This window comes from Globicephala melas, chromosome 17, assembly GCF_963455315.2.
Source record: "Globicephala melas chromosome 17, mGloMel1.2, whole genome shotgun sequence".
Lineage (NCBI taxonomy): Eukaryota > Metazoa > Chordata > Mammalia > Artiodactyla > Delphinidae > Globicephala > Globicephala melas.
Genome location: NC_083330.1, coordinates 7,346,672 through 7,371,472, shown reverse-complemented (window position 1 = coordinate 7,371,472; position 24,801 = coordinate 7,346,672). Strand labels below are relative to the sequence as shown.

General features: G+C 43.5%; 1 protein-coding gene across 3 annotated transcripts in view; it reads left to right on the top strand.

Moving 5' to 3' along the window:
• CA8 (carbonic anhydrase 8) overlaps positions 1–24,801 on the top strand; it is a 214,075-nt gene that overhangs the window by 114,703 nt on the left and 74,571 nt on the right. For 2 of the 3 annotated variants that reach the window (XM_060286931.1, XM_060286930.1), the window contains exons 3-4: positions 9,211–9,402; positions 21,337–21,461. In XM_060286931.1, coding sequence (XP_060142914.1) covers positions 9,211–9,402; positions 21,337–21,461 — 317 coding nt within the window. Of the gene's footprint in view, positions 1–7,538; positions 7,932–9,210; positions 9,403–21,336; positions 21,462–24,801 lie in introns of those variants that run through there. The other variant, XM_030859689.2, reaches the window with a different exon arrangement.

Sequence of the window (24,801 nt, the reverse complement as noted above, 5' to 3'; positions counted from 1 at the left end):
GCAGAGGCTAAGACAAACAGAAGGACAGAGAGGGGAGAGGTCAGAGGAGCAACAGAGATGGACTAATGCATGGCTGCAGAGTAGGGTTAATTTGGGAGCAATCTCTTCAACACGGGATTACAGCCACAGATTCCCTTTTCTATACCTAAGCAGTCTTTCTTTTTTTTGCCACTCCACACGGCTGGTGGGATCTTAGTTCACCAACCAGGGATTGAACCAGGGCCATGGCAGTAAAAGCGTGGAGTGCTAACCACTGGACCGCCAGGGAATTCCCACTGCTGGATTGTTATGTTTGGAAATGGGATTCCAAGAGCAGAATAAAAATACCAAATTTCATCAAATCCCCAAAGCAGAGTCTTAAAATTATACACAGAATGTACAACATAAAGAGTGAACCCTAATGTAATCTATGGACTTTTAGTTAATAATAATATATCATTAATATTGGCTCATCAATTGTAACAAATGTACCACACGAATGCAAGATGCTAATAATAGGGGAAACTGGGCTGACATGAGGGGGTAGGTGGCAACTGTCTGTACTTTCTGCTTAATTGTTTTGGAAAAAAAACTGCTCAAAAAAAAGTCTATTAATTAAAAAAATGTTTCAGTTTTGTATGGCTCTTTTTCCAAGCTTCCTTTCTTAGCTTCCTTGACCCTTCCATTTTTGACCCTCTTGACTCCAGCTGCCAAGACTGGTCCAGCATACCTCCCTGTTTGCCCAGAGGCAGGATGCGTTAGAGCTGGAGTATGCATTTATATTGCTGTCTGGTTCTTAACTGTTTTACAACCCACATTCTCCTGGTTGTGGAGACAGAGCACATTAGCTGAGTTCACCAACTCTGCAGGCAGTCAGTTTGGCAGTTCCGAGCACGGGTTCTAAGAGAGGCAGATCTCAGGTCACCCACACCTCTGTCTATGGCCACCGACAATCTCATCTGAACATGGAATGATATTTCTAAAGCTCTTATGAGACTTAAAGGAGACAGTCTATGGGGGATGCTTGACATAGTGCCTGGCACACAGTTAGTGCTGTTTCAGTTCTTTATGCTGCATAATTAACCACCCCAAAGCTTAGTGGCTTAAAACAATGATTTATGATTTCTCACAATTCTGTGGGCCAGGAATTCAGGCAGGTCTCAGACGGGCAATTTTTCTGCCCCACACACTGTCAGGTGGAGCCACTCACCTGGCTGCATCCGGCTGCTGGCTAAGCTGGGCTGGAAGGTCTCAGTCACCTGTGCCCTGGGCTGCTCCAGGTGTTGTCACGTGGCTGGCTTGGGCTTCCTCACAGCATGGTGGGCTTGGGGTGGTAGAGTTTCTTCCATGATGACTGGTTCCTAAGAGCAAAAGAGGAATCGGCCAGCCCTCTTAGAGGCAAAGCCCCAAACTGGCCCAGGGTCACTCTACCGCTGTCTACTGGACAAAGCAAGTCACAAAGCCAGCCCTGATTCAAGGGAAGGGGAACCAGCCTCCCCTCTCATGTGCCTACAGGACAGGGATTACAGCAGCCATCTTTGGAGACAACTGTAGTGCCCGAATATTATTTTCCTATGAATTGGCTTTGCCATTTTGCACAACAGGCATAGCGCATCTCCTACTGCCAACAGCATGTTGTAGGGCAGAGTGAGGCATCCCAGTTGCTGTGGGAACTGAAGTATGAGTCAGGCCAACAGCCTACTCTAACTTGGCCATTGCATCGTTTCTTCATGTCAAGAGGGCTCAAAACATTTGTTTTTTAAACCTTTTTTTTTTTTTTGCGTAAAAGTCTCTGTATCCTTGAGGATAATTTTTTATTTTTTTGGCCATACCGCTTGGCTTGTGGGATCTTAGTTCCCTGACCAGGGATTGAACCCCAGCCCTCGTCAGTGAAAGCACAGCGTCCTAACCACTGGACTGCCAGGGAATTCCCTCAATACATTTTTAGCATTTTAGCATTGTTGTTCTGTCAACAGTATGTACCTGCCTATCATTTACTTTGTACTTTATTTTACTTCATGAGATTATTTTGAGACTTAAAAAAAAAATCACTAAAACAGAGACACACTATTTAAAGGCGTCCCTTTGCCCTTTTACTAACACCACAGAAAGCCTTCTATTAACACCACAGAAAAAGAAAAACTTGATCAAACAGTGAACCCAGGCTGGCTTCTATATTCGAGTTTTTGCTGTTTGGTTTTCCTTTTCACTGGACTGTCTTTCTTACCTCACTTCCTTCTCCCTTCTGTGGGCAAAAGAACACTTATTTATCTTTTAAGACCCAGCTCACATGTCACTTCCTTTACGAAGCCCCTATTGACACACCTGCCACCAAGTGAACTTGATCACTCCCTTTTCCATGGTCCCACTGTACCCTGAAAGCTTCCACCTTAGCAATCGTAACTTTTTTTTTTGTGGTACGCGGGCCTCTCACTGTTGTGGCCTCTCCCGTTGCGGAACACAGGCTCCGGACGCGCAGGCTCAGCGGCCATGGCTCACGGGCCTAGCTGCTCCGTGGCATGTGGGATCTTCCCGGACCGGGGCACGAACCCGTGTCCCCTGCATCGGCAGGCGGACTCTCAACCACTGCGCCACCAGGGAAGCCCAGCAATCGTAATTTTTATTGCACTAATATATTGGTAAAGGCTGATCAGGTGGCACGTGGAAGCTAAGTCCTAAGTCCTACCATGAGGGGATACAAAGAGAAATAAGATGAACCTCTTGCCCTAGAGGAGCTCATTGTCTATTGGAGGAGGTTATACAACACGTACTTCAAACACAATCTTCATTTCAGGGCTAGAGATCTACACAGATTTATTACGAATGCACTTTAACCACGTGAGTGGGCGATTTCCTTTGGCAAACACTAGGAAGGCTCCCTGCATAAGGTTTTGCTTGTTATAAAGACAGATTGTAGAGCCATCAATATAATGGTCTCAGACATCCCAGATTCAGCCTCTGTCATTTTGGTGCTGAAGGGGGCACTGGGCCCCAGACATAATTGGTGTGATCTCAGAGAAGTGAAGAGAGCTGTGGCCCATGTCTACTGGAGGAGATGCGGGGTTTTCCATGGATGAGGGCTTTCTCATGGTGTGGTGAGGTTGTCAGGATCCCAGTTAGGGCCAGGGCTTCTAAGAAGTTTGCAAGGCAGAGATAAGTGCACTGCTTTAGGCTGTTTAGTTTCCTTACAGGTCAGAGAGGTACTTTTACTTTGAAAAAAAGACAGGTGCCAAAAAGCATTTGAGCCAATGAAGATTACCCTTGAACTCATCTTTATCTGAATGGCTACTGTAACAATCAGCTTTTGCTAGGTTATGCTGCTGTAACAAACAGACCTGAAATCTCAGTGCCTTATCAAAGGTTTATTTCTCACTGACGTAATAGGTTGACTTTGGGGTGTCTGTGGTTCTGCTCTCTGCATATTTTTTACTCCAGGATCCAGACTGACTGAAGGAGCAGTGCCTTTCTTGGACTGGGTCATTTTGGGGCAGAGAGACAAATATGGTGGTGGAACCACATAATAACTCCTAAAGCTTCTACTGGGAAGTGGTGCATGCACTTCTACTGCTATTTACTTGGTCAAAGCTGTGAGGTACAATCTCACAGAAAGGGCCATAGAATGACAGAAAAGATACATACGAACCTTCAAGTTGTGAACTTTCAAAGATGCAATTGTATGTTCCATCAATATCAGGCGTGAGTGAAATTGCAGCTTGCCCACTGTGTCCTATCGCTGACGATCCTTCAGCTCTACCATCTCCCACCTCCTCTCCCTCCTCCAGCCCATAACTCTTCCTGCCTGTTAACTCGATGCCAGCCCCTGGATGCCAGCCGTTGTACTGTCCTACTGTACTTTCCAAGGTACTGTACTGTAAGATTAAAAATGTTTTCTTTATTTTTTGTGTTTGTTTTTTATGTATTATTTATGTGAAAAGTATTATAAACCTATTACAGTACAGTACTATATAGCCGATTGTGTTAGTTGGCTACCTAGGCTAACTTTGTTGGACTTAGGAACGCGCTCTCAGAACGGAACTCATTCATATGTAGGGGACTTACTGTACAATCTTCCACAGCTACACTGAACCCAAAGACTAAAAGTTGATGATTCTGAAGACAAGAGACCAAGAAGAGGTCAAACAAATTAGGTTGATAAATGCTACTCGAAGCAGGCAAAATACGAGATTAATCTGTTGCAGAAAGAAATATGAAAGAATCAGAACTTGCCTACTAAACAAAGCTTGAAACCTTCAGCAATCAAAATGTATATAGTGAGGAAAATTTTGACATCTATACTGACAAAACAAAAATCAGATTAGCGAACGTAACAACCAGAGAAGCGTCTTACTTCAGACGTGAGCCCACTGAAGCACACATGTTTTGAGTATCGCGGATGGGTTTTGGCAGGTCATAGAAGGCTCTCAGAGAAGAAGATGGATCGATGACAAGCACTTTCATGATTCAGCATCATTGCTCATGCCAGTAATCGTACTCTCTCCCTCACTGCCCACCAAAAACTCCTACTCATCTTTTATGGTGGGCCTAAAATGCTATCTTTTCCCAGAAACCTTCCTGGATCATTCCCTTGTGTGTGAATCGTGTCTTCCTTAGATGGTGATGGTACTTGCCTCTCTATTTAACATACTGCCTTTATTACACTTAATTATCTCTTCTCACCTCCTCACTCCCAAGACAACTGTAAATTCTTTAAGGGCACAAACAGGATTTTATTCATTCTGGGGTCTCCCACAACAGAGCGGTGCACACAAAGGAACACAATTCATTGTTGGTGAAGTTCAGACATTGATCTGGTTCAAAGCTACTTGACATGCAAATATTAGCTCCATCCTTGAGGTGTTCCTAGAGCACAAGGTGCGCACAAGAAGGTAATGATCATTTATGACAACTCTAGGGGCCAAACTCATCAGTACAGTAAGAAAGCCTTGGAAAGGTAGATAAAGGGTGAGAAAAGATTGGGAGCAGAGGGCTGTGTAAGTGTGCAGTGCTGTGATATCTAGATTAGTTTGCTCCTTTTAGGTATTTCTATTTCTCTTTTCTTAGTATCGGATAGTAATTAGTTACATATATCTTAGTTTTAATAAATTGTTTTAGGATGTGGTTTGACCTCAGTTATGCAAACACTAAAAGTGAGCAATATACAGTTAATTTAAGGAATTATCAATCAAAATGATACTAGGTTGAAATGCATTAAAATTATACAGAGGGATATGTGTAGTACTAATATTCATAATATAGAGCATGAATATTTTTAGACTCTCTGATATTGGATTTAGGTGTGCTTGTTCTATCTTGTAAATCAAAGTAATGGCCTATATCTTTGATCTGTGTGTTCAGGTTTTATGGCGACAGATATCTTATAATAACTAGAAATAGAAACTCCACCTTTAGTGATAATATAGTACAGCGATCTGAGAAGAGAAGGTCTTAAGGTGCTGTTAATTAGCAGAATTCTGAAGCACACAGTCTCAAAGCAATTAAGCCTGTTAATTGAATATCTGGACGCATGGTGGAATAGCTCATATGTTGCTTGCTGGGCAGGTATCCTAGGCTTGCAGAGAGGAGTTACATTACACACATGATGTTGAAAAATTCACAAAGAACAAATATGTGTAAACATACGTTTGTCTAGTAGCTAACTGTATTTATGAATACATCGTGGGCTATATGCAAAATTGTCTATGAGTTGCAAAATTCAGCATTAACAATTCAATCTCTCAGCCTATCTGTTGTAGATACGGCGCACCATTTACTCATGGAAAACTGAGCTTTTCCCACAAGATTTTGCTGTCCTCTGGTTTGGTAAACATCTCTATAATTCATGTGATCCTTTAAATGAAATTGGTGGTCACACAGTGGTTGCAATCTAGCATCCATGCAGGTTTGGGGGCAAAGGGGAATGGACACTGCTGACGAGCTCAAGGTCACAAAGTGATCTATCTTGTTCTCACGATCCTGCCTGGGTTCCATGAGTTGCAGCATTTGATGAACGTGTGAACCTACTTCTAAAAAGAAAGTCAATTGAAATTTTCAAGACTGTGAAAAAGTTTTCAAAAATGGAAAAAGAAATAAAATGTTCCTTTTAGAAGAACTTCAGTGGAAAGTGGTTAATATTTTGGGCAGTGCTTATTATTATTATTTTAGTGCTTATCATTTTTAAAGGCTATATCTTTAGGGTAGACCTCTGCTTCTGTCAATCCCAGGCTTACTGGGGTGCAGAGGAGGGAGGGTCTCCACTAAAGAACACCAAAAGGCAGTGAGTGAAGAATGAGTTTAGTCTCTCTCAAACTGTGTATCAGTCCTCTGAATGGTGGACTTTCTGGTCTCTGTGTTAAGGGAAAAGAGAAATTACAAGAACGCTTGAAATCCTCAAAGCTAAAGTTGACCAATAGCTTTTATCTATTTTGTTAAACATTCCAGAAAGTGGCAGAATTGGTTGAGTCCGCCCCTCCCCCCCACCCCCTTTAGTTCCAATCCATTTTCCGGAGAAATTTCTAATAGCCTATAAAGTCGCTTTTTACAAAAGTAGAGGGCTGAGTAGGCAGTGAGGGCTGGGAACACAGAAACTAAACATCTCCAAAGTGAGCATCTCCATCCTTACACGAGTTAAGCATTCATAAGGATGGTATCATTTAGAAACCCGCTATTCAACCTGCTTACATTTTGGTGCACATTAATAAAAATCTTACCTAAGGTCCAAATCTGAGCTTACTATGCACACAGACCTTCTAGAAATGCGCGGTTAACCTGCTCTGAGTTAAAAGCTCTTGAAACAGGGGGTTGAAGTCATTCACCCTGGATTGAGAAGCATATTCAAGAGGTGACTCTTTGGATCAGCAAAGTTCCTGTTTGTTATGTTATGTGTGCATTTCATTATTTACACGATTTCACCAGGTGATTGGGAGCTGTGTACACAGTCAGCTGCGCCCGAAGTTTTAAGCCAGGCTTAAAACTAAAACTAAACAGCCTTCCGGTACTGTCTTTCACTCCTCTTGCCTTTTTTTTTTTTAATGGAAAAATTTCCCTAAAATTTCTTCTCTAGATTAAAATAATTTTTTTTCCTTGAGTGTTTTTAGGAACTATACGTTTCCTGGAAAATTTTCCATAATCGTTTCCGCTGGTCTCTAAGGATGAATTAAAAAGTAAATATTCAACGACTAAGATTCGGAGCGGGAAACTTCTTTTTGTTTTGGTACAGGGTTTTCCAGCCCTCTCTTTACTCTTATCCGGGGCAATTCGTGTCTCTTCTCCCCGACCCCTTTCTTTCTTTGTGGTATTTCCTGGAATAAGATGACAGTAAATTAGGGTAGGAAGACCCTGGCCTAGCCCCTGCACACCGGGGTTGGGCGCGGGAGGCCGAGCGTGCGTGCGTGCGTGCGTGTGTGTGTCTAGGGGTGGGTTCTCCTGCTTCCGTGCGTTCGGCCCGTAGCCCCGGGGCCTCTTCGTGCGGTCCATCCCGGGCCCCCGCCCTGAGCGCAGGGGGCGGTCCCTCCCGTGCCAGCCACGCCCCGGCCGGGTTTATAACTCGCCTGATCGCGCTCCCGGAGCCGCGGCTTCGCTCCCGCTCCGGCCGGACTCGGGCACGACCCCAGGGCTGGCCGCCCCACGACTCCCGCCTCGCGCCGCTCGCGCTCGCTCGCGCGCTCACACCCACGTTGCCCTTCACCGCACGCGCTCACACTCATTCTCGCGCGCTTGCCTCACGCACACAGGCGCGCTCCCACTTGCACGCGCGCTCCCACCGCCCCGTGCGCCGCCTCGCGCTTCGGAGCGCTAGCCTCGCTGAGGCGCAGGCACCGCAGGCGAGAGCGCCGAGGGGACCCACGGCCTCCACATGGCTGACCTGAGCTTCATCGAAGATACCGTGGCCTTCCCGGAGAAGGAGGAGGATGAGGAGGAAGAGGAGGAGGGTGTGGAGTGGGGCTACGAGGAAGGTAACCGGCCGCGCGTCGGGAGGCTGGCGCCGCTGGTGTCCCGCTGCTCTGGCGCGCTCGCCGCGCCCCGCGTCCGCTCTTTCCCACGTGCGTCCCCGACACTTGCGCACGCCCCCGGCCCGTTTCGGGGCACCAGGCGCTCCGGGGAGAGCGGGGGTGCCAGCCGCCGGCGTTCGCGTCGGGGAGCCCGGCCTTGCTGCCGGGCAGCGGTTGGCATCTGCCGCGGTCCGGAGGGCGAGCCTGAAGGCTGCGGCGGTGACATTTCCGTCTTGCGAGTAGCGAGAAGAGCCGCGCCGTGCTGTACTCAACACCTTGAGAATACAGCGTTAGTGAAACTATTAGTTTCTTTTAAAAAATGTTTTATTGGCGTATAGCTGATTTAGAGCGTTGTGTTAGTTTCAGATGTACAGCCAGGTGATTCAGTTATGCATCTACATATAGTCATTCTTTTTCAGATTCTTTTCTCATATAGCGTTAGTGAAACTATTAGTTTCTTGCTTGCCTGCGGGGAGAAAGTATTTGAGCCACTGATCTTTTCTCTGAGGATGCTGACACCGCTCAAGTCTTCCTAAGTTTTGAGCTGAATCAGTGGACCTGGCAAGACGGGGGCTGCCCTTATAATAAAACGTTTAGTTTCCTAAATGTATCCCTGAAGATGTAGGACTCCTAACAGAGCTGACGACTGGTGCTGATGTTGGCTACATATATTGAAACAAACGGAGAGTTTACAACTTGAATTATAAAAATACGAAAAGAGTATTATGTATATATTACGTATATACAGGTCTGCGTATATACGCATATGCGCACTTCAGAATACTGTGTTCGCATTTCTGGTAAGGAGTGTTTATTCACTAGCAACAGATTTATGGTTTTTGGCTCTCGCCAAGAATGCTGAGTGTTACAGGAATTTCCCAAGTACTGCACATAATTAAACTAATGAACAGGGGAAATTTTTGTGGTATCATTTTTTTTCTAAGCACTTAAAGATCTAAATTTTCTAGAGCCATAAATTAGTACCTCTGTGTAGGCAAATAGAATATCTTATTAGTCTAGGACTTTGAATGTGTTATTTGATAACATTAGATCATTCAAAATATGAATGCAAGAATTCACACACATTATTATTACCATATTTTATCTGTAAAGGGACAGTAGTCATAACCTTCTTAATAATGGCAAGGATCATAAGCAGTGTTTGAACTAGTTTTCCCCATGTTACATTTTGCTGTAACTTATTTTTTCAGTCTGTTCTAAGTTTGCTTCCTTTTGTCCTCAGGTGTTGAGTGGGGCTTGGTGTTTCCGGATGCTAATGGGGAGTACCAGTCTCCCATTAACTTGAACTCAAGAGAAGCTCGATATGACCCCTCACTGCTGGATGTCCGCCTCTCCCCGAATTACGTGGTCTGCCGGGACTGTGAGGTCGCCAACGATGGGCACGCCATTCAGGTTATCCTGAAGTCAAAATCAGGTATTTTAGATGTTTCTGCGTGCTTCTTAAACTAGAAGTTTATAGAGCTTGTGTAACCTTAAAGGTAGAACTAACCTAGCTCTGTTGTCAGGATACCTTTATAGACTATAAAATGCATTTTTTAGGGGAATAATTTTCTGAAACATTTTTGGAAGGATGAAAGGTGTCAGTTGGTTGTTCCATGTTGTGTGATGACAACCTTAGTTGGTCAAAGTCCAGCCCTGTGGTACACAAGTGTACCAATCTGTATTTTGTCCTAAAGTGTTGATTAGCTTAACAGTATGTTCTAGACTGGTCGGTCTTAACAGTTTGCCTGCTGTATTTGTAGTAACCATTTTCCTTGGGGCTGTTCAAGCAAAAAAGGTAACTAACTTCATCTCCTTTGACACTTACTTGGAGATTTTAGTTAGAGTGTTTAACGGATATGAATTAATAGGGTTGGATTTTTATTTTTAAGAAAAATTCACAAGATAACTTCCACTTAATTCATTACCGTTTGTTTTATTGAAATGTATAATTAACTGAAAAAAAGATTCTTGGGAGTACGTTGTCATAACATTTAAAGAGATTTCCCTTCATTTAAACTAAATTACTATTTTATGTTGATCTGCATATTTCTGTATATTTGTCATGACAGTGCTTGCAGTCTATTTGGTGTACTGAGCAAATAAACTTTCCATTTTAAACAAACAAAAAAATAAATCATGTAGATAATTATTCTCTGTTTTACTAACTTGTAAAACTAAAGATTAGGATTTATTGACATAATCTGACATTCAAGATAGACTTTCCAAATTAATTTTCTCTGCTAAATTAATATGACAAGAAGAATTTTAATTAATAGCAATCAAAAACAGCCTGTAAACTCAGCAAAAGATTTAAATGGCAAACAAAGCTCTTTTACTCATTTATTTTTTAACTCTCTTCTTCCCCTCTGAACCTATTTGAGATGGATCTGAAATGTTTTTTAGAAAAGCTGTTGGGTAATTACCAAGGAAATTGGCTTTTGGCTCAAATGTAGGAGAGAGGAGAGTGGAATATTTTAAAATTAGCATTAATATCTTGCTTTTCATAGTGAATAATAACTCTGTTTCCCTCTTGGAAAGAACGTAAAATAAGGAGTACGTTGAAATACTAGGAAGCATTTGATAAACAGAGATCAACTTTACTCAAATTAATTCTGAATCGATAAATTTGATATTTCAAGCCATAAAATCTTTGGGTTTATTATGAGGCAGGGCAGGTATTGATTACCAACTATGGATATTTTATTCATTGTGAATGTTCCTGAGCTTTAACTTAGAGTCTTCCCAGCTGCTCTGAGTCTAGTCAAGGTATGGGCGTCACCCAAAACAGAATCTAGGCGTTGTGTGGATGTAGTCAAAGAAGATAGCTTCAGATGTAAATTTGAACTTAAATCAGATTTTTTTGGGGGGGTTATCTATGATGGGACGTTATGTATTATTTATAAAATATATAGTAAAATTATTGTACGCGGACTGTCCTGACATGAAAAACATTTTAAGGTAATGTTGGTATTACGTTTTAAGGTTTATTGGTATGTTGACATGCTTTTTCACTTCTGGAAAGAAACGTTTATATATCTATACAACTAACTTGCATTTCACATCAAGCATCATGGTGATTGAATGTTGGTTTGTATACAAATGGATACGAAGGTTCTTGAGGATTCATGTTGATGAAAACACAGTCGTTTAGAGCCTCTGTAAATGCGACATGGTGTCATAAAGTATCATGGGAGCGCAGAGGAACGACTGAGTCCAAACGCTGGCAGTTAAGACTGTGTCCATTTCTGCTCGAAGATCAAATTTACTCCATCACACTGAGTTGACCATTTTCTTCTGGTGACTTCTCAAGCCTTCTCAACCTTTTCCTTGGCCCCCTATCGCCTCCCAGAACAGAGCCGATCAAGCAGCGTTTTGACTCTCGGCCCACTGGGTCCACCCTGACCGCCGAGGAAGAGCTGTCTGTATTTTTGTCTGGGTCTGATTTGACGTGCACACTCCAGACCCCTTACTTCTGGCTCCTTGGAGATCTTGCTCCTTCAAATGCCTGTCTCCTTTCTGCCAGTATAATCACTTCTTCATTGTTTCTTCCCTTTCAGTGTTTCTCCAAGCTTTAAAAAAAAGTAACCAAAAAAATCCCGTGTCTGGACCAGCTTATTTATTTGCTTCCTAGCATATATAAGTTTTTCAAAGGAATGGTCTGCAAGCCCTGAACACCCTGTATTTCATTTATTTAGTTCAAGCTTTATCTTTATCAAGATAGAATGTAAACATAATTTAAATAGTTGGCTAGTACTATACTTGTCTCTGCTTCTGGTTATAACCCACCCCTCCCCACTTAAAACTGTTTGCCTTGATTACGACCACTTTCATCTCTTAGCTGTTTTTCCTGCTGTCACTTCCACATTTCTTTTCTTTTCTTTCTTTTTTTTTTTTGCGGTATGCGGGCCTCTCACTGTTGTGGCCTCTCCCGTTGGGGAGCACAGGCTCCGGACGCGCAGGCTCAGAGGCCACGGCTCACGGGCCCAGCTGCTCCGCGGCATGTGGGATCCTCCTGGACCGGGGCACGAACCCGTGTCCCCTGCATCGGCAGGCGGACTCTCAACCACTGGGCCACCAGGGAAGCCCCACTTCCACATTTCTTAATAGCATATTTATACTGTTGTGCGTTGATATTTAAGATATCTGTGAACTCCCTATGATGGACGACGAGTCTAGCTCTCTTATTACCCTCCCCCATCATGGGTTTGCCCCCCCCATCGTCCCTGTGTACTTAAATTACAGTTGTTATTTAAATTAGCTCAGTGTTTTTATTATTATGACTGTGTAACTGTCATTTCCAGTTGAGACTATATTCTGTTTCCTTTATTGAATAATGTGGGGTTCCCCCCTGCCCCTGCCCAGAGTTGGTATATTTTTGTTTCTTTGGTTTTTTGTTTATCCGTCATGATTTCATTTCCAAACTCTCTGATGTCTAGCAGGCACATCTTCTCCCAGGACATTCAAAAAGTCCTTCCAGTCCTCTCATCCATCCTTCCCCTCTTCAGCCCATCTGGACTGCCATCGCCCACAGCTCCCTGGACCTCAGGCCTAGTAAGTCCCTTGGCTTGTCTCTGTGTCCAATTCCATGTTTCCTGGATGATAAGACATCCTCTTTTTGAGGTTGTTCCCTCATTTCAGGGATTTGTTGGTTTACTCCCTCCTACAGTTCATCTCCCAATAACTTGCTGAGAAGAAGGGCTTGTGAGAGTAATTGTTTGCATACCTTGTGTGTCTCTCTGCTGGGCCCTTGGTGGGCCCTTTCAGTCAGGATAATTGTCTTTTATTTCTTAGAAATTTTCCTATATTATTTCATTGATAAGTTTGTTTTTTTTAAGTCTTTTTCTTCTACTTTCTGGTAGATTTCCTCAACTTCTATCTTTCTATTAAACTTCTAATCTCTGCTCTTATATTTTTAATTTCTAAAAAATTGTGTTCTATGAATTAAAGAAAATATGACTACCAGTATTTATTTCATGATTATAGGATCTTTCTTCATTCTCTTCTGTATTCCTTTCTTTTCTGTTTCCCGTATGTCTCTGTTTTATTCTGGGATCCTTCTTCTGTTTGTTTTGGTGTCTCTGTTCTATGTTGGAGATTCTCCTCAGATGTCCAGCGATCTTTGGCTCTCTGTTCATATTTAGGAATGGGTCTAAAAACTGAATCAGAGGCTCTGCACATGGGCAGGGATTGAGGTCTGGTGGATGCCACAGTAACACGATTACATAGGCCCAGGCTGTGTTGTTGGAGCAGCCTTTGTAGGTTTATGGATTTCTCTGAGGGGAGGGGTGTGATGGCTCACACCTGGCTGGCAGCATCTGGTTGTTGACCGCAGGCAAAACAGTGTAACCAGAGGGTACATCTGTTACAGTTAGTGAACCTGCATTGACAGCTGAACCCTCAGCGCCCAAGTCCATAGTTTACACTAGGGTTCGCTCTTGGTGTTTTACATTCCATGAGCTTGAACAAATGTTTCATGACACGTATCCACCATTGTAGCATCGTATAGAATGGTTTCAGTGCCCTAAAAATCCTCTGCGCTTCTGTTCTTCCTTTCCTCTCCCCAGCCCTTGGCGATCACTAAGCTTTATACTGTCTCCATAGCTTTGCATTTTTCACAGTGTCGTATAGTTGGAATCATACGTTTTATAGCCTTCCGCTTGGCTTCTTTCACTTGGTAATAATGCATTGAAGTTTCCTTGGATGCTGCTTTTTTTTAAAATAAAAATATCTGTAGAATAAGCACAATTAAAAAAATTGTTCTGCTTTGTTTATATTAAAAAAGGATAAAGAATTACCAAAAAGAATTACAACAATTGTAGCATAATTTAAATGCTTCCATTTACTAAATTAAAGCTTTTAAAATAATCCTAATGGTATAGTTCCCATATATAGTAACCCTACCTGGGGTTTTATATTTGAGGCATGTCACGAACAGGAGCCTTTCAGCCCCAATCCCCTGCTGAAAGTTCCCAAACGAACGTCACTGATAATCTCATTCTACGATCGAATGGCCACTTTATTTATTTTTATTATTTTTACTTTTTTGCGGTACGCGGGCCTCTCACTGCTGTGGCCTCTCCCGTTGCGGAGCACAGGCTCCGGACGCGCAGGCTCAGCGGCCATGGCTCACGGGCCCAGCCGCTCCGCGGCATATCGGATCTTCCCAGACCGGGGCACGAACCCGCGTCCCCTGCATCGGCAGGCGGACTGTCAACCACTGCGCCACCAGGAAAGCCCTCGAGTGGCCACTTTAAAATTCTCAAAATACTTTAATTCTGCTGCATTTGCAATGGAATTTTTGGAAACTCTTTCTCCTGTTGGTCTCTATGACGTCATAGATGTTTCTTCTTAATTTTGACTGCCTTTCCTTTGCCAGTTCTTCATGCCCCATTAACCTTAAATGATAGGATTTCTCAGAGTTTCTTTCTCCACCCTTTTCTCTTGTGATACAATCACCTTTCAGCAGCTCACTCACACAGGCTGTATGCTACTTTCTTCAGTGTTCTGATTTCCACTACGGCAGCCCATCAGTTTAGGAAAGGGGCTGAATCATATTCAATGAGTGGGATGGGCCCCTGGAGGCCCCCAATCCAGCCCCCATATCTCAGACCTTCTGGCAAGTGGCTGGGTGGCTTCATCATTCCTCACTGAGGAGATCCATTTTGCTTTTGAGTAATTCCCCAGATCGAAAAGTTTCTGGGATTGCCCTCCTTGTTTCTATTTTGGGATGCTGGACTGACATGGAACACATAAAATTGTACTTCCACACGACATTCTGTAAAAGATTGACTGTCATCATCATACCGTGGAGTTGCCATTTTTCCTTCCGGACATAATTAGTTCCTTCCACTGGTCCTCACATGATAGCCCTCCATTCATTAATACATATACTTATTGATCGCTTACTACCAGAATTAGAGATTCACTTGTCTCTTCTCAGAGAAGTTCCTATAAATGAGGGCAACCAGGAGAGCAAAACTTGAATTCACTTATGATTATATGTGTTATTAGCTGACTTTGGGGGACTTGAATTACCTGGACAGTTGCCTTCACCCCCTTCACTTTGCTTATACAGACCCAGCTTAACTGGTCTCCTCTCCCTACTGTTATGTTAGTGCTACACTTATGAGCTGATGATATTTATTCTTTAATATGAAATAAAGCTGTAGGTTAAAAGCTAAGGACTGTTTAAAAAATATTGATTGTTTTAAGACTTCAAATGTTAAAAAAAAACTAATTAATACTAGTTTTGGAATGCTTTCTGAATACATTTGGGATTCCTTAAAAGTTAAACTGAGGCTATAAAATCTTTAAACCTATTGAGAATGAACTTTGGGGGCCTCTGATCCTTCGGGAGACACATCAGGGACCACTGGCGTTGGTGTCCCTGCACGTTGGAGTTGTGGCTTCAGCAGCCTCTGTCTCCTGGCCTCACCGTCTTTGGCCGGCTGTGACAGCAGCCTTTTCAACAGCTGCGCTTGCTCTTGGCTGGTACACTGTCCATGCAGACCTGGGAGTAATATATATATATATATATTTTTTTTTTTAAATAAATTTATTTATTTATTTATGGCTGTGATGGGTCTTCGTTGCGGTGTGCGGGCTTCTCACTGCGGTGGCTTCTCTTGTTGCGGAGCACGGGCTCTAGAGTGCAGGGTCAGTGGTTGTGGCACGCGGGCTCAGTAGTTGTGGCTCACGGGCTTAGTTGCTACGCGGCATGTGGGATCTTCCCGGACCAGGGCTCGAACCCGTGTCCCCTGCATGGGCATGCGGATTCTTTTTTTTCTTCTTCTTTAAAATGAAGCTTTTATACATAGCTACACACATATGAACAAGTAGCTCTGAAGGCCAGAGAACTCCAAATTCTGGAAACTTGGAGGCTCTACAGATGATACTGGTTTCAACAAGTTACAGAATCTTAGGTAATAGCATCTACAGGCTTAGCCTTACAACTGTGTGGGAGAAACTCACTCAAGAGTAAAAGCTTCACATTCTGAAAATAAATAGTGGCGAAACACAGCATTCCTGGATTGAGAGAGGGACGTGATTGGAAGGAAACCTCTAGAATTCTTCTAATCCCAGGTTCCTCAAATTGGTACAGATGATAGCAATCTGATAGCGCCACCAGAGCAGTCCCCTTGGGAGTAATATTTTAATCCTTTTTTTTGGCCACGCCGCACAGCATGCAGGATCTTAGTTCCCCATCCAGGGATCGAACCCATGCCCCTTGCAGTGGAAGTGTGGCGTCTTAACCACTGGACCGCCATGGAAGTCCCAGACCTGGGACCTGGGAGTAATATTTTAAAATGCAAAAATATTAGCCTCCTGCTTAAAAGCTAACGATGATTCCCTCCACGATAAACTCCAGCCCCTCCACGTGAGCTGCCATCCCGTCCTGATGTTCACACCTTGAGGCCTGCCTTTGGCCACTGGGTACCTCTGACTTTATTGTCTTGGAGTACCCTCAGGCCGTTTCCCATCTCTGAGCCTCTCTGAGCCTCTTCTCTCTGCTCCGAATGTACTTTCTCACTTCTGCTGTTAGCTTACCCTTTAAGACTCTGCTTAGCTGTCATCTCTTCCAGAAAGTCTTCCCTGACTTTCTGACCACCCCCCACCGGCCTTGGTTTTGGCTTGGACCCTGCTGGGCGCCCTCTGAGTGCCTTGTGCATTTTCCCCTACTGCCCCGATGCAATCACCTTTAGTGCCTTAAGCACAGAGAATGCCTTGTCAGTGCTGAGACTATATCCTTCCTTTTATACACTGAGTGGTCAGCATGGTGGGCTGGGGGGGTGGGCATGGGGACCATCTCAAAACGTGTGTGTTGAACTCAAATGAAATGAGGGGCAAACAGCTTTTGAACTATCTGGCAAGTCTGTTTTCAGCAAAGGATTACAGAAGCTTAAATGGATTTAGGTAAATGTATATATGTCATGTCTCTATGGGATTCCCATATTTTGCAGAAGCTTCTGAAAGGAACTCTTTTATGTCTATAAGCGTAATGGCTGTGCCTATCAAATAAAAAGCGTTAAAGACAACGGAGGTGGTAGCAGTGGCATCGGTGTATGCTGTATTCTTTTCACAAGTTTGTTATGCTCAGGAAATGTAGCGTGTTGTCTGTGTGAGTTTCATGTTTCCTTGTAATTTTATTTGACATAATGGCACCACAACTAATAAACCTGCCACATAGTGACAGAATATCACTAAGCAAAATGTGATCTTCATAAATGTAGGAAAAGTGCTCTTCTTGTGGTATGACTAGTTTTCTCATAAAACAAGGAAATGGTCAAAAGGAAGAATAATGCCTTGAGAGGATGTTTCCAAATGGATAAAAGAGACCTGCTATTTATTTGTGGTCTGTAAACACAATCATTCTTGGGGGATGAACAGGTAATGCTTTTACCTGGCACCTCATAAAATTCTGAATTCATGATTTTGTCGTTTTTTATGGCTTTGCAGCACCTTGTGATTTTAGTGTGGTTTAACTTTGGATTATTCTTCTGCAGCAAAAGTGAAAGGTACCAGAGCCAATTCCTGGCTGAAAGCTGCCCCTTTGTCACCTCTCCCTGGGGACCAGGCTTGGGAAAAACGCTTCCCTTCTTTGTGCTCATTTTCAACCAATAGAATGTAAGACCCTGAGGATCTGGTTTCATTATAATTTTTTTGAAATAATGACCATGTAATGACCAAACATCACAGTAAAAGTCTGATCTTCATAAATATATAAATTCGCATGTCATCCCAATAGGATGTAAGATCCATGAAGCCGGTAAATTTTGTCTGTTTTGTCAACATCAGTGTATCTTTTTAAAATATTTTATTTATTTATTTTTGGCTGTGTTGGGTCTTCGTTGCTGCGTCTGGGCTTTCTCTAGTTGTGGCGAGCGGGGACTACTCTTCGTGGCAGCATGTGGGCTTCTCATTGCAGTGGCTTCTCTTGTTGCGGAGCATGAGCTCTAGGCACGTGGGCTTCAGTAGTTGTAGCACGCGGGCTCAGTAGTTGTGGCTCCTAGAGCACAGGCTCAGTAGTTGTGGCGCACGGGCTTGGTTGCTCCGCGGCATGTGGGATCTTCCCGGACCAGGGCTCAAACCCGTGACCCCTGCATTGGCAGGCAGATTCTTAACCACTGCGCCACCAGGGAAGCCCAACATCAATGTATGTCAAACACTGAATATGGTGCCTGTTACAGTGTAGATGATCAAAAAATATTTGTTGAAATATTTTTCAGTGGAACCCCTGTGGGCCTGGAACTTCTCCCCAGTAAGACATACATCTGTGCAGTTTGAATTTCCAGGGCATTTAAAATATCAGTTCTATTCCCAAGGTTTAATCTAAAGAAATATTGGCCATTGGTCAGGTGAGGGGTATACGTGTGAAGCACAGATCTCTTTTTGGCCCCTGAAATCACGGACAGAATCAGCTTCATCCATTGCTATAAGAAATTACTGGTGGACTGCTCTGTAACAGTTTCAGAAACTCTGTGTGTATGTGTGTGTGTGTACCTGATGAAAATGTTTTGGGAAAATATATTTCCGATCTCACGTATGCTTCATTCCACAGTACTCCCGTTTCTTTTCCCTTGGCCGTGTGGAGCTAAGCTGGTCCAAGACAAAAGCCTCAAGTCGGGTCGTAGACCCACAAGGTGAAGGGTGTTTCCATTTCAAGTGGTGCAGGCTGGGGTGCAGCAAGCGTGAGACTGATCTCGGGGAGATAGTGGTGAGCAGTGGCTTGAAGCGAGATCTTAGTTCCCTGCCCAGGAACGGAACCTAGGTAGCCTGAGTGAAAACCAGGAATCCTAGCTGCTAGTCTACCAGGGGCTAGAGGCTAGAGGCAAAGTTGCCCTGGCTCTTGCCCTGTTTGAAAAATGAATTTCTCAAGAAGGCAAAAACTGCAAAAGCAGATACAGAGTTTATTATCAGAGACACGGCGCAACATGTGGGAGAGCACACAGAGAAACTATTTATTTAAGACAGGAGCAAGGCAGAAATACACACCCGGAGAGGAAGGGTGTGGGTGTCCTCCCTGATGAGGAGAAGCACGGTGAAGAGGTGGTTGAATCATTTAGACAGGGCAGTTCTTCCAGCTCTTTGTCTACCTTGGGCCGATTATCTTTTTTCTTTTCCCACACCTGACCTGTCCTAGGCTCCTTCCCTGGTACGTGTGTGCATCTTTTTGCCAAGATCGATTCCAGCATGGAATGGGGTAACACCCCCTCCCTTTTTGACTCCCGAGGAGCCTTTCTGTGCATTTGCAGTTGGGGAGTTCTCCTTGACCTCAGGAGGGGTCATCTTATCTCTTTACTCCAGCAGAGCTCAGCTCCCTCCATTAACTTGGTCCTTGGAGTGTCTGGGAAAACAAAGCTCCAGTTTATTCCACTTGGCAAACTCCAGCTGTCCAGTCCGCGGGCCCATCTACCTGCTACCCAGGACTCCCAAGAAGCCTTTCCCATTTATTCTTTTTGGTTGGGAGGTGGGGTACACAGCGGGTGGACTCCAGGCCTCTTTGCCAGTTTTTCTTAAGACCCAGTTCGGACAACCGTGGTAAGGGAATGAGTTTGGAGGGTATTCAGAAGCTGTGGCACGCTGGTTGAAATCAAAACACTTTAGACCTTCTTTAGTCCACAGCATGATGGTTATTGAAGAAGATGCAGTGAGCCTGCATTGTGGTTCTAGATTCAGTGATCCCTTTTTAGCCATGTATTTACATGGCTAAAGACCACTGTTTTCTGGGTCATGCTCACGGGCACCGAAAGCACGGTCTCCCCATCTCACTGCGGGCTGTGGGTCACAAGCTCGAGTCCCAGGTTCCTGGATCTGGCTCGCTGGATGACCAGGGCTGTTCACCCTCAACCCGTTTCAGCCACATCGATGGGATGATAACACCGACCCCTCAGAGTTGCATCAAAACTTAAAAAAAAAGACCAAGCGTGAGGAACGCGTTACAATTTTGCGACATGGTGTCACCCTAAAGGCCATCATTGCACTTCCCTTTCCTCCAGATGTGAGGGTTAAACCCTTGAAAAATTAAAGTCCCTTTTTGCTGCTGCTGGTTTTCTTCTTTGTTGGAGCCGGAGGGAGGCTTAGCACCAAATCTGTAGGGCGCTTTCAGCGAGGTCTGCAAGATGTTCATCTGTGCCATGGCCTCATTGCTCCATCTCTTCTCTGCCTCTGTCTTTGTTTGCCCTTTGCTCTTCCTTCTGATTTATGCCATCTGGCTGCAGGATAGGAACTTTGATGGAAGCAGCTTTAAATTCTTTGGGGGAAAAGTTACTAGATGAAGAACCAACCAAACAAATATGGCTGCACCAACTCCCCTTCTTCTCCTTTGAGTTTAGAGGAAGGATGGAGAACAAAGCTGATGTGCAGTGGGGCCACCGTCGCTTCCTGCACAACGACAGTCCACGTGTGAACACTAACCTCTTTCAAAGAGACCACATCTGGGGGAGAGGGTGAATTTTGTCAGCTCCTTGGCTGAAAATAACCAATAATTCTTAGCTGATACCATTTAGAATGAACAGTTTTGTTAACAGGAAGAATGCAAACAACCTTTATTTGTGTCAAAATTGGCCCTTTGTAATAAACTTTATGTCAGGTTTTTCCATATGATATCAGGGAGTGTTAACTAATCAAAGTATTTTGTTGCTTCAAGACAAGATGTATTTTTTTTATCATCCTTTAGAGTGCTCTTATTTGGGACAAAGTTCTGGGTTATCTCCGGAAATGAGACATAGAGACAGGGCCCCATAGAACTAAATTTAATATTTTAAGTATTGTTAATATTTTATTACAATTTTGTTTACATTTATGTGACACTGGATGATAGATTGCTTTTTTAAAAATGTGATTTCATTGTTGAAAAATCAGATTGGCTTAATAATAATTCACTGCATGGATAATTTTGTTGGCTGACATCTGTTGTCTCAGTTGAAAGCCTGCTTGTGTAAATGGATTATCTGTAAACAAGGTTCAATTTATTGATAGGTCTATAGCGAATTATTGGTCAGCCTGAGACTCAGACCATATTCTTGTCCCCTGATCAATGATAAGTTTAAGTGTCGGGGAGTATAAATAGCTACTGTGTTTATTTTCTGTCAACTCCTATGCCTAAAATACACAAGAAGTTAACATATACATATCATTCCCAAGTATTTCAGAACTTTTACTGAAAGTAAAAGTTATTTTTGAACTTTTACTGTATTGACAGTATAAATTCATCTCACAGTTGTGATTCACTCTTCATTTTGGTTATGTGAATTTCTTCTGTAGAGCTCATGAGACCTTTTTGGCAAAAAAGTGTCCCTAGTGTTTATAGTGATGTGCTGATGAATGTGTTTGAGATGTAATTAAATATGTTATTTTCTTTTTTCAGTTCTATCTGGAGGTCCATTGCCTCAAGGGCATGAATTTGAGCTGTATGAAGTCAGATTTCATTGGGGAAGAGAAAACCAGCGTGGTTCTGAGCACACAGTTAATTTCAAAGCTTTTCCCATGGAGGTAAGAAGAACAAATCAGCTTGTAAAACTTTTGTTGTTCATGTAAAGTATTCAGCGATTTACTGAAAATGGTTTAGTTTAAAAGTAGATGTGTAACTCTTGAATGTAATCAATGTATATTAAAATAAAAAAGTGCTCCATGAAATATAAGCTTGGGACAGCAAATGAGGCTTCCCATCAGCCTTAGTGGGCTTGGAGAATGCGCATGGGCTGTTGGTTATAACGGCAATCTATGCTATTAAGTTTCATCTTAGTATTATTACTGTTGTAAAAATTCTGCTGCCTCTGCAAATTCAGGAGGTCACTTTTGTGGATGCTATGAATAGATGATAAGCTGAAAACAAATAACTTCTGGAGAAACCTCAACAGTAATTAAAAGTCTGGTTTAACTCTGGTTAAAATTGGTAAGTTGGTTTTATTCGCCTCAAGCAGTTAGAGAGCGAGAGAGAGCGAGAGCGAGAGCGAGAGCGAGAGAGAGAGAGAGAGAGAGAGAGAGAGAGAGAGAGAGAGAGAGAGAGAGAGAAAGAGTTTTAGAGTCTTTCTTTTGTCTGAAGAGTTTTCTCCCCTACTTATCTTCTTAGCCAACTCCAGCTCTTTCTTCAGTATCTAGTTAGAGTATCCCTTCTTCCGTGGGACTTCTTCTGAGTTCCTTCCCTAAGCAGAACTAATTCCTTCTTCTTCTGTGCTCCCAGTGTCCTTGATGGATTGCTGCTGTGACATTGATCTCATGCATTGTAACCTTTAGTGTTTAAAGAGTCCTTCTCACTGAGTGTGGGCTCCTATTATGGACTGAAGTGTTTGTGATCCCCACCCCCCCAATCAAATTCATATGTTGAAACTCTACCCCCTGATGTGATGGTATTAGGAGGTGGAGCCTTTGGGAGGTGATTAGGATTAGAAGAAGTCATGAAGGTGGGGCCCTCGTGAGTGGAATTAGTGCCCTGATAAGAGTCCAGAGAGAGTTTGCTTCTCCCTGCTTTTTGCCGGGTGAGGACACAGGAAGACTGCCATCTCCAAGCCCGGAAGTGTGCCCTCACCAGACACCAGTTCTGTCGGCACCTTGATCTTGGACTTGCAAGCCTCCAGAAGTGGGAGAAATAAATTCTGTTGTTTTAATTTGTTATTGCAGCCCAAGCTAATACAGCTCCTGAAGAAAAAGTCTCCCTTTCACCCTCCGTGTTACTCCCAACATTTAGTGCAGTGCCAGGTACATCAGAGACAACCCACATTGGTGAAATTGACAGGATGTCTCTGTTGTTCATATTTGTTTCTATAAGGACCGCAGTTCTCTCCTGGGAAATAGCCCATCAGTGTCAAGTAATAGTACATTTCAGGGGCTGCCGAAACACCAGTCTTCCTTGTCTGTCTTTCCCAACTGCACATACTTAAGTATGGAATTGCTCCTGACCAGATACCACGTCCATGCCTGCCTCATTGCCTGGAAGTCACTACTGGTTAACTTATATAAATGATATATGTGCCTTAAAAAATGAAGTTAGAGAAAGTATTTCTCAATGTTACTTTAATAATCATTAAAAAATTTCTTTTGAAAGCCCCAAATATCCCTTTCATTAAAAAAACTCAGGTCTTAAAAGTGAAATATTAGGACTTCCCTGGTGACACAGTGGTTAAGAATCCACCTGTCAATGCAGGGGACACAGGTTCAAGCCCTGGTCCGGGAAGATCCCACATGCCGCGGAGCAACTAAGCCCCTGTGCTACAGCTACTGAGCATGTGCTCTAGAGCCTGTGGGCCACAACTGCTGAGCCTGTGTGCCACAACTGCTGAAGCCCATGCACCTAGAGCCCACGCTCTGCAACAAAGAGAAGCCACTGCAATGAAAAGCCCACGCACCCAACGAAGAGTAGCCCCTGCTCGACACAGCTAGAGAAAGCCCACGCATAGCAACAAGGACCCAAAGCAGCCAAAAAAAAAAAAAAAAAAAAAAGTGAAATATTAACTGTTTCGAGGATGGAGGGAAAAACGGTTGCAGTGTGTTGAATAATATATGTGGTATGTGATGCCGAGGACAGTAAGAGGAGACAGCTTCTTTAAGACCTTGATGGGCGATGTTGGGTCTTCAAATGTTAACCTTTCCAGGGGCTTTTTTCTCAGTTCCCACAGACATCCTATCACTTCTAGTGCCTTGAAACAATTCAGCCCTGTCTGTGTGTCACCTCTGGCTGTTGCCCTGTCCTCACCCAAAGTGAAAGGGAAGAGTTCACACCAGAACATATCAAAGAGGAAGGAGGACACAAGACAATCCCAAATAGTTAAACCTGCAGGGTAGCGGAGGGATGAGGAGGGGCAGGAAAACACTGGGCTGTCAGGGCCTCGACCCTGCCCTCTTCTTTGGGTTTGAAAAGCTTTTTCATCTCAGTCAGCCTTCAGAGATACAGTCTCATAATCAAAAATTTTGGGAGAGATGGGTCGGCGCCAGCTTCCGGAGGGGATTCAGTGACTTTGCCTGTGACACACAGAATTTATAGCCTCGGGAAGCTCCATGAGATTAGGCTAGTTGGTGATGTGTGCTCTTCGCCCCACAGTCGAGTAGAATTTTGGACCCAGCGTGCAGACTGGTCCTGCTACTTGGTGAAGTTTTAACTGCCCTGGTCCATTAAGCGCAGGTAATGGTTTGTGTTGAGTGGAGATTAAATTCTGGGGGTGAGGCTTTGTTTCTGCAGAAGTATTTATACTTATGATGATGGAATTTCTGACTAATTTTTCCAAAATAGGTGATGAATAATACTTGAATTCTTTGTTGTCCCAGATTATCTCTGATCCAGTCCTAGAGAAAATACTTCTGTCGGTCATCTGACGTTCGTTTACTGCTGGATCCTGTGGAGTGCATCCGTCTTTTGGGTGCACAGAGTTTGAGGGGCATAGCTGTGAGTCAGGTGCTTTCTGTTTTGTTTTAATGGAGGCTGTGAAGAGTGAGCTGGGTTTTCAGGTGGAGAGGGCTGAGCTGGTGAAGGAGAGGAGAGAGGGACTCCACGTAGAATAGTCTGGGAGGGAATGAGATGCCTAATGTGGAGATAAGTAGGTAACTTCCCAGCATCCCCCTGTTCTGTACTGCCGTCAGGGCCGCTTGGAACCCAAGGACATAGCCGACAGGACAGTGGGGAGTGAGGGCGCTGTTCACCCGGTATGTGATTTAAAAAAATAACTTTTTAGGACAGTTTCCATATCTTATTTACATTTTAAGACTAACTTTAATCTCCAAAAGACACATCAATACGTATTTCCTTTTTGCTGATCTCACTTAAACTTAAATGGATGGTTTATTCAGCAACCATCTGTAAACAAATAATTACCTTGTCTGTTACATATAACGTGGGAAT